General features: G+C 37.9%; 1 protein-coding gene across 1 annotated transcript in view; it reads right to left on the bottom strand.

Moving 5' to 3' along the window:
* MTM1 (myotubularin 1) overlaps nucleotides 1–16,663 on the bottom strand; it is a gene marked incomplete at its 5' end in the record, with an annotated part of 80,978 nt that overhangs the window by 10,985 nt on the left and 53,330 nt on the right. Inside the window, 5 exon segments of the mRNA NM_001133953.1 lie at nucleotides 1,618–1,731; nucleotides 2,357–2,449; nucleotides 4,087–4,293; nucleotides 12,118–12,303; nucleotides 16,162–16,350. Coding sequence (NP_001127425.1) covers nucleotides 1,618–1,731; nucleotides 2,357–2,449; nucleotides 4,087–4,293; nucleotides 12,118–12,303; nucleotides 16,162–16,350 — 789 coding nt within the window.

The following is a 16,663-nucleotide window of genomic DNA, read 5'->3' as shown; positions in this document are numbered from 1 at the left end:
CTTTTCCCAGAAACAATTGTGTTTTTCCCCCGGTATTATTTACAACTGACAAATAAAAATTGTATATATTTAAGGTATATGATGTGATGTTTTGATATATGTATAAATTATGAAATAATCACCTCAATCAAGCTAATTAACATCTGTCACCTCATATAGTTACCAATTTCTTTTGCAGTGAGAACACTTGAGATCTATTATTTTAGCAAATTTCAAATATACATTATTATTAACTATAATTACCATACCGCACATTAGGTCTTTAGTACTTATAACTGAAGGTTTGTATCTTTTGACCACTATGTTTCTCTTTCCCTTACCCTTTCCCCAGCCCCTGGTAACTACCCTTCTACTCTCTGTTACTATAGGTTCAAGTTTTCTTAGATTCCACACATAAGGGAAATCATGTGGTATTTGTCTTTCTGTGCCTGGTTTATTTTGCTTAGCATAATGTCCTCCAGATTTACTTATGTTGTTGCAAATGGTAGTATTTCCTTTTTTATGGCTGAGTAGTAGTCTACTGTATATAGGTTTTATGTTTTCCTTATTCATCTGTTGATGGACACAGGTTGAGTCCATATCTTGGCTACTGTGAATAGTGCTGCAATATACATGAGATTGCAGATAACCTCTTTGACATGATGATTTCATTTCCTTTAGATATGTACCCAATAGTGGGAGTGCTGGATCATATGGTAGCTATATTTTTACTTTTGGGGGAACCTCTGTCACAGTTTGAATATTTGTTCTCTCCAAACCTCATGTTGAAATCTGATTGCCAGGCTGGGCGCAGTGGCTCACACCTGTAATCCCAGCACTTTGGGAGGGTGAGGCAGGTGGATCACTTGAGCTCAGGAGTTCGAGACCAGCCCGGGTAACATGGCAAAACCCCATCACTACTAAAAATACAACAATTAGCTGGCTGTGGTGGTATGCACCCGTGGTCCCACCTACTCAGGAGGCTGAGGTGGGAGAATCTTGCTTAAGCCAGGAAGGCGGAGGTTGCCCAGTGAGCCAAGATTGTGCCACTGTACTCCAGCCTGGGCGACAGTGAAACCCTGTCTCAAACAACAACAACAAACAAACAAAAAAATAAAGAAAAAGAAATCTGATCCCCAATTTTGGAGGTGGGGCCTAGTGGGAGGTGTTTGGGTCATGAGGACAGGTCCCTCATGAACAGATTGATGCTCTCTCTTAGGTGTTTGTTGTCACTCTATATTAGTTACCAAGAGAGCTGGGTTGTTACAAAGAGCCTGGCACCCTCTCCCCTCTCTCTTGCTTCCTCTTCCACCATATGATCTCTACACACTGGCTCCCCTTCACCTTCTGCCATGAGTGGAAGCAGCCTGAGGCTCTCACCAGAAACTAAGCAGATGCCGGCACTATGCTTCTTGTACAGCCTGCAGAACTGTGAGCCAATTAAACCTCTTTTCTTTGTAAGTTACCCAGCCTCAGGTATTCCTTTATATAACACAAAATGCATACCTTTAATGTCATTCCTACTCTTCGAGGTCAAAGACAGTGTCTTACAAGCTATCATATTTTTTATATTTCGTGGCAGACTACATACGTTTTGGTAAGCCCAATGTATCAAAAAAAAATAGCATTTTAACTCACCTGTCTTTCTCGAGCAGATTCACAGTTGAATAAGAAAGTACCAAATCGGCAACTATACAGATGATCCAAAATTATAATCAGAAATTGTTCATTGAATTCAAAAGCTGTAGGGAACTAAACAAAAACAAGCAAACAAAGCATGAAAAACTGGGACTGAAACTTTATAAAATTAGAAAGATACACTGTAGAAGTAAACAAATGCTGCCACATTGTAGGGCTCTAGGAAGGACAGCAGAGGCTGTAATCTGCACACACACTACAGTTGTTCTTTTTTTAGCAGTTTATATAGGACTGAGCACTTCAAGTGTTAAATAAAGCAATAAAGAGGAAAATGAGATAAACAGGCTGATTTTCTGGGTTCTCCTGCAGGTACAGTGTAGTTTAGTTACTGAAGCTATTATGAGATAGCAGACACAGCTATATATAAGTGTCAGTATAAAATGTATATAAATGACAACTTGGTATTGTTAATTCCATTGATCTTCCACTAGTAGAGACATCAGAGTTAAATACTTAATTTTTAAAACTTTATTAGGGAAAATCCCAGATATATCAATAGTAGCAGGAATAAAAAGGTGAACACTCATGTACCTGGCTTCTCCAATTATTCACACATGACCAGTCTTGCTTCATCTCTCTCTCTACCCTGTATTATTTTGGGATCAAATCCCAATCATTATATTAAAATGTTTAATTTAAACAATAAGTTGAATGTATTTTCATCCCTCATATTCCTTACCTGTTTTGACATTTGCCACACACAATCAATAAACTGGAGAAAAATAGGAGAACGGTCAGCATCGGTGTGGTTTTTATCACCATGACCTATTCGCTGAATAAATTGATGAAGATAATTTGTTTTAATTAATGGGTACAAAACTGAGAAAGCATATAACACAAAATGTGACAATACAATTCAGCAATGTGCCTTCTAAATGCCAAGTTTCTCAGAGAGGAAATAATATGTACTTCCATGGCAATATAGGCAATGTAAGGTTTCAAAATAATGGAAATTAAGTATATAAACGTCTGTAAAATACCAATAAAAACTGCCAAAGAATCATCATCCTAGGTGGTTGTTACAATTATTTCATATAATCGGAATTTTGTACAAGTCCTGAACAGCTATAGATAGAATGGGCATGATTATCCTACATAGTATGTTAGCAGTACACTCAGCCTAGTTCTTTCAGTCGCAAAGAGAATAATCCTAAAGTTTCAAGACTTAAAATCATGTCCAAAAGTTATGATTATTAGAATTAAATGTTCTTTCTCTCTTAAAAACAAGACAAAACCAAAAAATCTCACAATGTATTCATTTACTAAACAATGATTCTTTCTATGGCTGGGTGCGGTGGCTCATGCCTGTAATCCCAGCATTTTGGGAGGCTGAGGTGGGCGGATCACGAGGTCAAGAGTTTGAGACCAGCCTGGCTAACATGGTGAAACGCCATTTCTACTAAAAATACAAAAAATTAGCTGGGCATGGTGGTGCACGCCTGTAATCCCAGCTACTTGGGAGGCTGAGGCAGGAGAATCGCTTGAACCCAGGAGGTGGAGGTTGTAGTGAGCCGAGATCACGCCATTGCGCTCCAGCTTGGGCAACAAGGGTGAAACTCCATCTCAAAAACAAACAAACAAACAAACAAACAAAAAAAACAAAAACACAATGATTCTTTCTACTTGAAAATGTTATTCACACTATGAAACCTGGGTGAAGGCTAAAAGGATACATAGCAGTGTTTCTGAAAGGGTAGCCTACGGATCCCCTTCATGAGAATCACTGGGGAGCTGGGTCAAAATGCATACTTAAAGGGCATCTGGAAATAAGACCTAGGAATATGAATTTTAGTATGTCCTTTTGATGATTTCATTAAAAAAATTTTCTTGGGGCGGTTATTTTTAAAAAATTTTATTTTTATTTTTAATTGAGAGAGAAATTTATATATATTGACTGTTTAATGTGTAGCATATACATTACCTCATAGTTACCATTTTTGTGGTAAGAAAACTTTACATCCATTCTTTTAACATTGTTCAAGAATATATTAACTACAGTCATCATGTTATACAATAGCTCTTCTGAATTTATTCATCTCTTGATGATTTTAAAAATGCATATCAGAAATAAAAAGCCTCAACTAAAAGTCTATAGAATATATTTGACTCTAATAGCTATATTATTTGAGAAAGAATTGTCTATCTTCCTTCTCTTATGAAATTTCAATGTAAACATTTCTATGAAGATTCTTTGTATTACTTTCAAGTGAAACTGCAAACAGTGCAGATGGATAAACATATCTCTTAAAAAGACTTTCACTACCCAAGGCATCATGCATTTTCAAAGTCGTAAAGTTTTTATTACACTCCTCAGATTTTCATTTTAATACTGAATATGTAATTTAACAACTAGTTTTAAAATCCTGAATGGTAGTGATCTGTTTTTAGAAATTAGCTTTGTTTACTTACAGATGCAAATTTATGTCCAAAACTTATCCATTCTTTTTGTACCAGTATTTCGAACCCTTCAATGCTCCTATAGAAGCTATCCAACATCAGCATGGCCAAGGATGTCAGCTGAGCAGTCCTGTCCCATCCGTCACTACAATGCACAAGCACTGAACTCTTCCCTGAAGAAACTTTGTCTGCTACTTGAATGGCTCCTGTCAAAACGAGCTGACAAAGAAAAATATGTGAGTCAGTAGGGAGCTATAAGATACTGCTTAAATTTGATAGTTTTTAAACTTAGAAAAAGCCATGCTTTAAAATATTAATGTCCAGAACAAAGATTTATCAAAAGGAAACACTAAGAGCTGCAGGATCTGTTGATCGTCCTCTACAGAAGCTGCATTTGTTTTCTTTTCTTTTTTTTTTAATTATACTTTAAGTTCTAGGGTACATGTGCACAACGTGCAGGTTTGTTGCATATATATACATGTGCCATGTTGGTGTGCTGCACCCATTAACTCGTCATTTACATTAGGTGTATCTCCTAATGCTATCCCTCCCCCCACCCCACAACAAGCCCCAGTGTGTGATGTTCCCCTTCGTGTGTCCAAGTGTTCTCATTGTTCAATTCCCACCTATGAGTGAGAACATGCAGTGTTTGGTTTTTTGTCCTTGCGATAGTTTGCTGAGAATGATGGTTTCCAACTTCATCCATGTCCCTACAAAGGACATGAACTCATCATTTTTTATGGCTGCATAGTATTCCATGGTGTATATGTGCCACATTTCCTTAATCCAGTCTATCATTGATGGACATTTGGGTTGGTTCCAAGTCTTTGCTATTGTGAATAGTGCTGCAGTAAAACACACGTGTGCATGTGTCTTTATAGCAGCATGATTTATAATCCTTTGGGTATATACCCAGTAATGGGATGGCTGGGTCAAATGGTATTTCTAGTTCTAGATCCCTGAGGAATCGCCACACTGTTTTCCAACAATGGTTGAACTAGTTTACAGTCCCACCAACAGTGTAAAAGTGTTCCTATTTCTCCACATCCTCTCCAGCACCTGTTGTTTCCTGACTTTTTAACAATCGCCATTCTAACTGGTGTGAGATGGTATTTCGTTGTGGTTTTGATTTGCATTTCTCTGATGGCCAGTGATGATGTGCATTTTTTCATGTGTCTGTTGGCTGCATAAATGTCTTCTTTTGAGAAGTGTCTGTTCATATCCTTCGCCCACTTGTTGATGGGGTTGTTTTTTTCTTGTAAATTTGTTTGAGTTCTTTGTAGATTCTGGATATCACCCTTTGTCAGATGGGTAGATTGCAAAAATTTTCTCCCATTCTGTAGGTTTCCTGTTCACTCTGATGATAGTTACTTTTGCTGCAGACACTGCATTTGAATGTGCCCAGGTGTTAAAAAAACAAACCGAAACAAACCAAAAGCCAAACTGCATCTCAAACTTATTTTCATGGATGTGATTGCGATAGTGTGCTAGGGCTGTCATAAAGTACCAGAAACTATGAGGCTTAAACAACAAAAATATATGGTCTCACAGTTCTGGAGGCTAGAAGTTTGAGATCACGGTGCGGGCAGTGCCATCCTAACCACTAAAGATCTTTTCCAGGTCACTCTTCTAGCTTCTGGTTGTTCCTTGGCTTGGGGCAGCATAACTCCAATTTTCACATGGCAATCTCACTGTGTGTGTGTGTGTGTCTGTGTCCAAATTTCTTTTTATAAGGGCACTAGTCATAACAAAGTAAGGGCCCACACTACTCCAGTACAGTTTCATTTCAACTAAACATGTCTGCAAAGACCTTCTTTTCAAATAGGGTCACACTCAGAGGTACAGGGGGTGAGGACTTCAACATATACATTTTTGCGGGACAAAAATTCAATCCATAACTGTGATCAGATTAAAAAAAAAATCACTGACCCAACAGGTCGAGTCTAGACTGTAAAAGTCTGATACAGTGAAATCCACCTTTTGACCTTTAAATTGGCAATATATCAACTCTTATTTGGCTCATGAACAGTAGGGTACTTAAAGTGAAAGTATTCTAGTAAAAATTTCAGACTTAGAAGTATCAATAAATTTATGTATACAACAAGTTATTGCTATGATGTCACTTTTTGATGATTCATGCATTTACAGAAACATACTTTATAAACCATGGAATATACCCAACCTGAGTGTGAGTGCAATAAGATTTAGCAAATTTATACAGTTGTGCAATTATCACCATAATGTAGTTGTAGAACACCTGCATCACCCAAAAAGTTTACTTGTGCCATCTAAGGTCAATCTTTCTCCCACCTTGAGCCCCAGGCAACCACTGATTTGCTTCCTGTCTCTATAGTTTGCCTTTACTAGAAATTTTACATAAATAGAATAATGCAATAGGTGGCCTTTTGTGACTGGCTTCTTTCACTTAGCATCATGTTTTCAAGGTTCATTTGTGTTGTAGCATGAATCAGTACTTCATTCCTTCTCATGGTCACATAACCTTCCATTGTATATAGATAGACCACGTTATTTATCCATTCATCAACTGATAGACATTTGGTTGTTTCTAGCATTTGGTTACTATGAATAGTGCTGGCATGAACTTTTGCATACACATTTTTTGAAGGGACACAGTGTTTTTATTTCTCTTGGGTAAAATATCTTGGAGTGAAACGGTTGGATCATATGGTGAATATATGTTTAATTTTTTTTTTTTTTTTTTGAGACAGAGTCTCGCTCTTTCGCCCAGGCTGGAGTGCAGTGGCGGGATCTCGGCTCACTACAAGCTCCGCCTCCCGGGTTCACGCCATTCTCCTGCCTCAGCCTCCTGAGTAGCTGGGACTACAGGCGCCCACCACCACGCCCGGCTAATTTTTGTATTTTTTAGTAGAGACGGGGTTTCACCGTGTTAGCCAGGATGGTCTCAATCTCCTGACCTCGTGATCCACCCGCCTCAGCCTCCCAAAGTGCTGGGATTACAGGCGTGAGCCACTGCGCCCGGCCATATGTTTAATTTTTTAAAGAAACTGCCAAACTATTTTCAAAAGTGGTTGTACCATTTCACATTCCCACAATGTATGAGAGTTCCATCTTTTCACATGCGTATCAACAATTTGTATATATTATGTAATTTTGGGTTGGTTTTTAAAAGATTTCTTCCATGGAGCTTCCAAAATTCTAACAGCCATGCAACAGACATGTATTATAGTCATTTTACCCAATTCAAGGAAATGGAAATTCGTTTAACTAATTCACAGAAAAGGCAGACCAAGTGAAAGATCTAATGTGTGACAGATGAAAAATTACCTACTGGATACAATGCTCACTATTCGGGTGATGGCTAAACTAGAAACCCAAACCTTACTATGCAATATCTATGTGACATACCTGTACATTTACCCCTTGAATCTACAAAAATAAAAATAAAGAAATGTAACTTCATTAGTTTTACATATACAATGTAACTAAAGATAAGTGGATAAAGTAGTGCCAAGAAGGAAAGGTTAAGGGACCTAAGGATGTACATCAATTAGTTGTACAAAATCCATTACTCCTAAAATGACTAGAGCAGTTTATTTCTTCAAGCATTTTAAGTATTCTCCTTGAAATCCTGTTTACAATTTTCATTTGAAGTACTTCTGAAGAAAGGGCTGTTGAGAAGCAATGGTAATATACTAGATCACTTGAGTCCAATTTAATGAAGTTGGGGTTCTAATGCATTTTTACAGAGGGCAACTCTCACTTGAGATACTTCGCTCACTTATAATAAAAAAAGGACTCAATTTCAGCCAATTATTTTCAAAAATGTTAGCTGTGTTCCAATTAAGTATTAATTCCCACGATCACTTCTGACCGAAACAGCTATAATTATCTAATAAAACTAAACCAGAGTTTTAAAAACACATGACCAAAAACTCTTAAATAATCTGACGGACTTGTGACTGATGAAAGAAATGACAGCCATCAAGCGGTATATACATCACGGTAGTTAAGAGCACTGGCTCTATGGCAGAAGACCTGGGCCTGAAACCTCATTCTACTTTTGATGTCTCGTGCTTTGGGCCAATTGAGTAACCATGGTTTCTCTCTCTCTACTGTGAAGAAATGAGCAATGTCCCCACTAGCTTGCCTTGGACTAAAAGATGCTCCCCATAAAGTGCTCACATTGAGCATAGGCTCAATGAGGGCTAGCTGCCATCCAAGAAGGCCAAAATAATATGATACTTTAAAAGAAGAAGGACTATAGGGGAAGAGTATTGTATTGAAAAGGACAAAGAGGAAATACAAGCTCCAGACACTACAGAGTCCTTCTTCCACCCTGCTGGGGCTGTCAGTGAACTGGAATGACGATTTGAGAGGCATGCTAAGGATGGTGATTTTCTCATTGCAAAAGGCTTGCCCTGCTTTCATACATTGAATGGTGACACCATTTCACCAGATTACAGGTTAGTGATGGCCATGCCACCTGTCAGCGGACCCAGGGCTATAAGATAGTATAGAAGGCTGAATAATGGTCACCAAAGATGTCCACGTCCTAATCCCTGGAACCTGTGTATACTACCTCACATGGTAATAGGGACTTTGCAGATGTGATCAACTTAGTGATTTTGAGAAGACAGATTATTCCGGATTATTCAGGTGGGCCCTAAATTACATCACACAAATCCTGATAAGAGAGAGGCAGAGGGAGATTTCATACAGACAGAAGAGGGGAAGGCAATGTGACCACAGAGGCAGAGGACGGAATGATGTGCCCACAAGAAGCTGGAAGAGGCAGGGAATGGATTTTCCCCTTGTTCCATCCAGTATTCAAGGTCCAACTCAAGGCTATCCACAACTCTGCTTCACTATCTGAATTGCTATGATGTGACTGATGCCTGAGAAGCCCTGAGTCAGATATCATTACAAGTGTCCACCTAGACTCCCCAGTCTCCTGGTAATTCCTTTGGCTTCCGTACAGAACAATGACAGTTCCTTTCATTTCTTTCATATCCCCTTTGCTATAGACAAAACTATAAAACCTTAGCGAGGTCTCTTAAAACATTTCCCACATTCCTTAAGTGCTAACTTCCATACTTCATCTTTTGCAGATGGCCTTACCTCCTAACTTCCTCAGACATCTGAGCCATTGAACAAGACCTACTTTCATCCAGTCTCTCTTCCTTCTATCTAGCTCAGAGTAGCAGCTGAGCCACCTTGCCAATAACTCCTGTACCTGTGCTCTCTCTTTAAAAAAAAAAAAAGCTTTTCCTCTTATTTAGAAAGTGATATATATTCCCTGGAAAAAAATGGAGAAAACATAGCCCTATTACTCAGAAATGATAATTATTCACATATTGGTGGATACCTTTCTAAATTCTGTATGTATGTGTGTGTATATATATATAACTTTTCTTGTACATTAGGTTCTTTCCAACGCTTTTCCACTTTTTTTTAAAAAGATGGGGCCTTGTTCTGTCACCCAGGCTGGAATGCAGTGGTATAATCATATTAATAGATCACTGCAGCCTGAAAATTCCTGGGCTCAAACAATCTTCCTGCCTCTGCCTCCTGAGTAGCTGGGACTACAGTTGTGCACCACTACAAATATTTTCTGTTTTTTTGTTTGAGTTTTATAAGAAGCAGGGTCTCACTACGTTGCCCAGGCTGGTCTCAAACTCCTGGGCTCAAGCAATCCTCCCACTTTGACCTCCCAAAGCACTGGGACTACAGGCATGAGCCACCATGCTGGCTCTGTTTTTCCACTATCATAAGCATTCTAGTATATTCATATTTTCAGACCTGTGTGATTATTTCTCTTAAAAAAAATTCCTGAAGTAAATCTTTTCTGTTTGTCTACAAAATGGGCTGAAGCTTCCCATGACTTGAAAAGCCCTTCTCATAGTCATATGATCCTCAACACTTCCTCCTTCCTTAACTCTCTCTCTTATTAAAAGAACAGTTGATATTCATTACCTCTATTTTCTCACTCACACCCACCACATCACTAGACACCCCCAAGGTCATAAAGGACCTCGCTAATAAACCTCCTTCAAGTACCACTGACCCTTTCTTCTTAAGACCCTTTCTTTACCTTCCAATATCCTCCTTTGATGTCCATTTCTCTGGTATGCCTCCTTCACTGAGCTCCACTTCTCGCCTCCTGCCCTGAATACAAACAGGCCCAAAGCTCCACTCAAAGTCCTCTGATCTTTTCCCCACACATCCTCTCTCAGAATCTACATTAAAGGACTTTGCTTGCATTTGTTGCCCAATAGCTGACTGCCAAACTGACATCTGTGTGTTAAGTCTCTATTTTGGGTTCTACTTTGCAGAAAGCCTGCCTGTTAGACACCACCAGGTGGACGGCCCATCACTACCCCAAATGCATGGTGTTTCTCTTGACCAAGGTCCCAGTCAAATCTTATTTTTATTTTGCCTTTCATTTTTTTATGAATTTGTCATCCTCACCAATGAATTGTAAAAAAAAAAAAAAAAAAAACCTAATTGTGACAACTAAATATAATGTGATACCTGGATGGGATCCTTAAACAGAAAAAGGACATTAGGTAAAAGCTAAGGAAATCCAAATAAAGTATGAACTTTATTAATAATAAGTTAATAATGTATAAATATTGGCTCATTAGTTGTGACAAATGTACTGTACAATGTGACATGCCATAGTTGTGAGCAGTGTAAGACGTCAATAAGAAGAAAAACTCGGTTGGGTATATGGGAACTTTCTATAGCACTTTTACAATTTTTCTGTAAATTGAAAACCATTGTAAAATAGAAAGTTTTATTTTGGTTTTTATGTTAGACCTTGTGAATGGGAAAATGGTATAAGACTTTAAGGAGGTTCACATATGATTGAAGAGATGATAGGTATGTGTAAAAAGAGACATAATGTATAGCAAAGTCAGTGGAAAGAACATTCCCTTTGAGATTCGGTGGGATTTGATCTGGTCCTTGAAGAAAGTGGAAGAATGGGGGAATCCATTCTAGAGAAAGAGGACAACCTAGACAAAGGCCCAGAAACAGGCGTGAGATGGAATCAGGAAGAGTAAGGATTTCTGTAGTTGCAGGTTAATCTAACACACCTGCAGAAGGCAGATGAACAGGGGCGTGGCTGTCAGGTTAGGCTGTTGGGAGCCCCCAGAGGTTTTGGAATAGCAGGATATTTTAGGAAAATGTTCTGTCAGCTGCTTATAGAATAGATACGAGAGGGAAGGAAAACAGAACCATTTTAAGAGTGCAAAGATAGGGGTAGTAATGGCCTAGTTTGAATGCTGCCAATGTGGGGGTGAGGGGACTATGAGAGTGACAGACATGTTTCCAAGGAAGGGCCTGTGGTACTTGATGATTAGCTCGGTGCAGGAGCTAAAGAAATGTAGGATGACACCAAGAGGATAAGCCTGGCTAGCTGAGAAAAGCATGCCACCACTTGCAGATGAAGGGTAAGTTGGAAAACAAAATTTGACTACAGAATATATCTTAATAATTCACCTATACATTAAAGCTTTTTGTTTGTTTACAGAACTAAATGGTTTCTAAAAGTGTTAGTTCCCTCAGATCGCTTCAAGTACTTTTTAAAAAGTGGAGGATTATTGATGCCTTTATCAGGATAAAGGATTGAAAATAATAAAACACAAAACCAATTCTTTAAGATAAGTCATTTGAGATTAGTTTCAAACAAACAAACAAACAAACAAAAAAACCAAAACTGACCACCTCTATCTAGGTCCAAAGAGGTCATACCCAGTAATGGTTAGATAATAAATTGGCTATTCCTAAATAAACCTGCATGAAAGACTGAACGACTTAATACTGAAAGATGGAAAGAGATGTCTTTGCAAACTCTAAATATATTCTGGAGTGATGATGTGAAATCTTTAATTTAGGTAAGCAAATTATAAAGCAACATAAAACTGTTAAATGTGGTCCTCTACTACAAAGTTTATCTCTCAATGTCCATTTTTTTTAAGGAATTTAAAAATATCTCCATTCCACTAAACAATTACATTCTTTTTTATATACGCAAATATTTTCACAAAATATACTTGCCTTGATATGTTCTAACCAATGAGTAGACTCCAAACTGGACAACCAATGAGATTCTTCTACATTAGGATAAACAATGTCCTTCACTTTTTTTAAAGATTCCCGCATAACATGAATATTATGAATGTCTAAGAAGAAAAGTTCGGCGTTATGATATGCATCATCACTTTCATATCCTCCTCCTGTTGCCTAAGAAACAACATGAAATACAAACAATCAGTTGAGTTTTCTATTTCATCAGAAACTTACACAAATATTTCTAGTTATTTGTCCTCCAAATAACCCCAAACCCTCCAATTTAAATGAATAATTGATGTGACTTAACTTCCTAGCCAACAGTAAGTCTCAAAAACATTAGTCATACTTTGAGTTGAAAAAAAGACAGAAGGCTGGCAATTTCCTGGGGAATCTGTATTCCTAAGGAAAACAATCATCCTCAAAATGCTCTATAATTAATAGCTCTTCTTCCGGATCTGGAAAGGCAAAAGCAGGTTGTGAAAGGTCCTCGTTCTCCATTAGTTTTGTATCTCTAATAGTACTCTTCAGGGGGAAGTGGGGAGGCAGCCAGACTGAGGCAGCAGCAGGCACCTCTGGCTCTGTAACAGCACTCACGTAGGACGTAATGCATTAGAGGGAAACAACAGGCTTTGGAGTCAGACTCAGGCTGACAGCTCAGCTTCAGCTTCTCCTTGCCATGTGATCTGGGACAAGGCAATTAACATTTCTGAGCCTCAACATCCTCTCCTGTAAAATAGGGGATAATATTACCTAGGTCTCATACTATTAAAGGAACCACACTCTATTATAATAGCTAATGCCAGCCACTATTTAATGAACTCCTATGACATCCCAGGTACTGTGACTCTTGCTTTACATAATTTTATCTCTTCAGCAATGCTGCAAGATAGGTATTACTGTCCCCATTTTGCCAATGAGAAAACAGAAACTCAGAGACGCTAGTTAACTATCCCCTAAGTCACATAGGTAATAAGTGGAATTTAAGTCTAAGTCTGGCTTCAAAGCTCGAACTTTTTCTACTAAACCATGACTATTTCTCTGCTATGCAAACACCAATGACAGAGCTACTGCACATAGTGAACTCTGAAAGAATAAAAGATTTCAAGAGGAGACAAGATGGCTACTGCCTACTGCAGCAACCACAAGTATTAACTTGCCAGGGCAGGCTTTGGTTCATCTTCACAGCATGGTGAAGAGTGCCCATTTTCCACACTGACAAAAAGAGATGCTATGGTTTCATTTAGGAATCTGGCTGCATTCTGCTTAAACGTTTTGAAATGGCATAGAACACGTGGCTTTTGGCCCTTTAAGAAAAAGTTAAACAGTTCTGAGACTTGCAAAGAAAGCAATATTATACTAACTCCAGAGTGCCTGTAGGAACAGAACAGGGAAACATCTGCCTGGGGCTGAAGAGGAAAGGAGAAGTCACCAGACAAATGTGCCATAGCTACAATATGCCTATTTTCTCTTTATTAACAACAATGGAAGGAATATAAGCTTGTAGCCATGGATAGAAGGGCCAAAGAAACTTAGGGTTTTTTTTGTTTGTTTTTGTTTTTTCCTGGAGTTAGTCACAAAGAAAGGTTTCCTGCAGAAGTAAGGCTACCATCCATTTAGGTTTCAAACTTGGAGACCTATGTTAAAAGCCAGAGATCTTGGTCTCCAAAGACTCTAGGCAAGAAAATATAGTTAGGCAGAAGTATTTCTTTAGAGCTTGCTCTAAATAGTATCACTAGTAAGCAGACAGTAAACATTCACAGTGTTGTTTTAAAAAAGTTATTAGCTAATAAATAAGCAATTTATTATTTAAGTGGGCCACTTTCTCCTCTTCCTGCTTCTCTACACATGCGGTTTTTAAATAGTTATGGTGATTTTCAAAGAGATTATTGAAACTAGAGTTCTTTTCATAAATAACTGAAAATAAGTGAAAAAATAAAAGGGAAAATATACTTTATTACTCATCGCTAATGTTTCTGGTAAAAACAGACATTAGCACAGTTCCACATTAATTCATCACGATGTACTGCCACAAAAATAGAAGCGGCTTGCTGCTAGATCTCACCAATCCTTGGATTTTGTTTAATTTAAAATGATGTGCCATTGCTTGTTGCATCTGGGGATGTAAATTTCTAAATATCTGTAAGGGAGGAACAATTAGGTCCACGGAGAACAGAAGGTCAGAAAGGGCAACAATCAATTAGTCAAGCATACACTGAGTTCCTGAAAGTTCAAATTCTACATCTCTGGTTACTTTTGAAGTATTCTTTTTGGTTTTCCTTTCTTCAACAAAAAAGAACAATGTAGATTACCTAGGACGATGATGTAAAGGTCTATGGGCCTGTTGCTATGGATATAGACGACTAGCGACTAGCAGAGAGACACAGCAGAGGGAGGGGGAAACAAGTGAGCTTTTTAAAAGAATGACAGAGATCTGCAAAGCTTAGGCTTTTTCCCTGATATTTTCCTTCCCTTGACTCCTAAGAGGACTAGAAATAGAGGCTTGTTTCCTGAGTGTTAAAAAGGCCTTCAGGAATTCTATTGCTAGAATGAGCTTTAGAGTTAATTAGTGTATCCATTTCATGCATTTTAATATTCTAAAATATTCTTTGTAAATACTTCATTGTAATGCTATATCATATCTATTTCAGGCTAAATATGTACATGAAAATATTGCATTTTATATATATATATATATATATATATATGTATTCACCCTGAAATATATATGAAAGATAATAGGTACAGAGATATATAAAATTAAGGACAATCCAAGAAGATATTTAGATTTAGATTTAATTTCCTGAGTGTTTCACTTACGATTCCTAATTTACTTGTCAATTTAACTTACTGATTGCTTCACATATAATTTCAAAATCATCTCTGGACCAAAAAACAACCATAGTAACAAATAGCTGGTTTAAAAGCATGCATGGGGATGGGGAGGTGGCTCAGGATTAAACGTGTAGGACAGAAGATCTGTGTGCAAATAATCAAGAGTTGAGCTCTGCATGCACGCAGTCTGACACATCCTAGTGCAGACAGACATCACAGATTCTATTAGGAAGCTGCTGCACCTATCTGAGCTGCTCAAGAACTTGTTTTGCTTTCTGGTTCTTGTCTTATGTTCTGAATAATTGAAGATGCTAGACAAATAACCTCAGGATAAGCAATGTATTAAATATGATGAAATTTAAGCCTACAGCAGAGGAGAAACAATAAATCTGAAAGCTGGAATGGGAGTGAGCAATTTGGGGCAGGCCCCTCGTGAGCATTTGAAAGTGACAGCAATGATGGGAGGAGAAGGAAAAGAAAAACAACAAAAAGGAGAAATAGAACATAAAATGCACATCAATCTGGGGCCATTTAGTATAGCAGCAAACAGCCATACACCTTGCAGCAGCTTCTGAAGGCAACACTGTGCAGTCACTGATGTTCATGATGACCCTAATCAACTTTAAGTGCATTCCGCATATTCTGCTTACAGCAAAAAGTCAATTGAGACAGACTTCTTTGAAAACGGTCAACTTTGTGTATATGTTTGTGCTTGGAAAACTCACATACGGGATCTACTCATTTCTTGAATTATCTTATGTAAATGAGAATACACATATGTGAGTATATACGGGTATGGGGGAGGGAGTGTTTGAGTAAGCATGCAAATTTAGTATTTTAATAATTACAGCTTCCCATAGCTCCTTACAGATGCCCCAATAGTGTACACAATGAGTGATCATCCACAGCTGAAAGGGCTTTGAAGCGAATCTAACTTTTTCCTGCCAAGGTCCTGGCCAAAACCCATTTTATTACAGTCTAGACATGCCTATTTACCTAAAGTTTATTTGCATTTGATTTTGATGTATTCAATTTTGTTTAAGTTTTGTGATTAAAACTACTTTCTATCTAAGAGAACTGGTTTTCTTAACTATTAATTTAAACCCATGTGTTTCTATGTCATGGCAAAAACATTCACAGAAAACACTGCACTCTGTATGTAAGCTAAGTGTCCAGCACATCATTAAGTCCACTCACCTTGTTGGCCACTGCATTTACGCTGGGTCTTGCATCATAAATGGTGAGTTTAGAAATTTGTTTATTAGTCTCCCTGATAACATCGAGATATTTCTCATCATCTTTATTTCGTTTCCCACTCATACCGACAAGAGGCTGACTGCAACGCACAATGACTGTCTTATTTTCTGGATGAATCCATGACAGCACCTATGGTTAAGTCAGAAAGTTTAAGCTATCAAGAAAGCAAATCTACAAGCAAACAATTAAAACTGCAAAACAGTAAAGCACTGACAGTTATCAAGAAGTGAAACTGATTGTGCTAAAATAGAATACTTGTTCACTTGCAATCTCACTGTGTGCGTGTGCCCAGAGACATGCATTTAATAATATATCTCAGAAACAGTACAATTACCAGTCTTTTCTTAATTAGCACCACATCCAATATAAATTAATTGCTTACCTAAAAATAGTTGTATCACTTAAAGGAAATTGAAAGCTTGATCCTATTTTAATTATGTAG

Source organism: Pongo abelii, chromosome X (assembly GCF_028885655.2).
Source record: "Pongo abelii isolate AG06213 chromosome X, NHGRI_mPonAbe1-v2.0_pri, whole genome shotgun sequence".
Lineage (NCBI taxonomy): Eukaryota > Metazoa > Chordata > Mammalia > Primates > Hominidae > Pongo > Pongo abelii.
The sequence above is the reverse complement of the archived record's forward strand: the minus strand, read 5'-3'. Positions and strand labels throughout refer to the sequence as shown.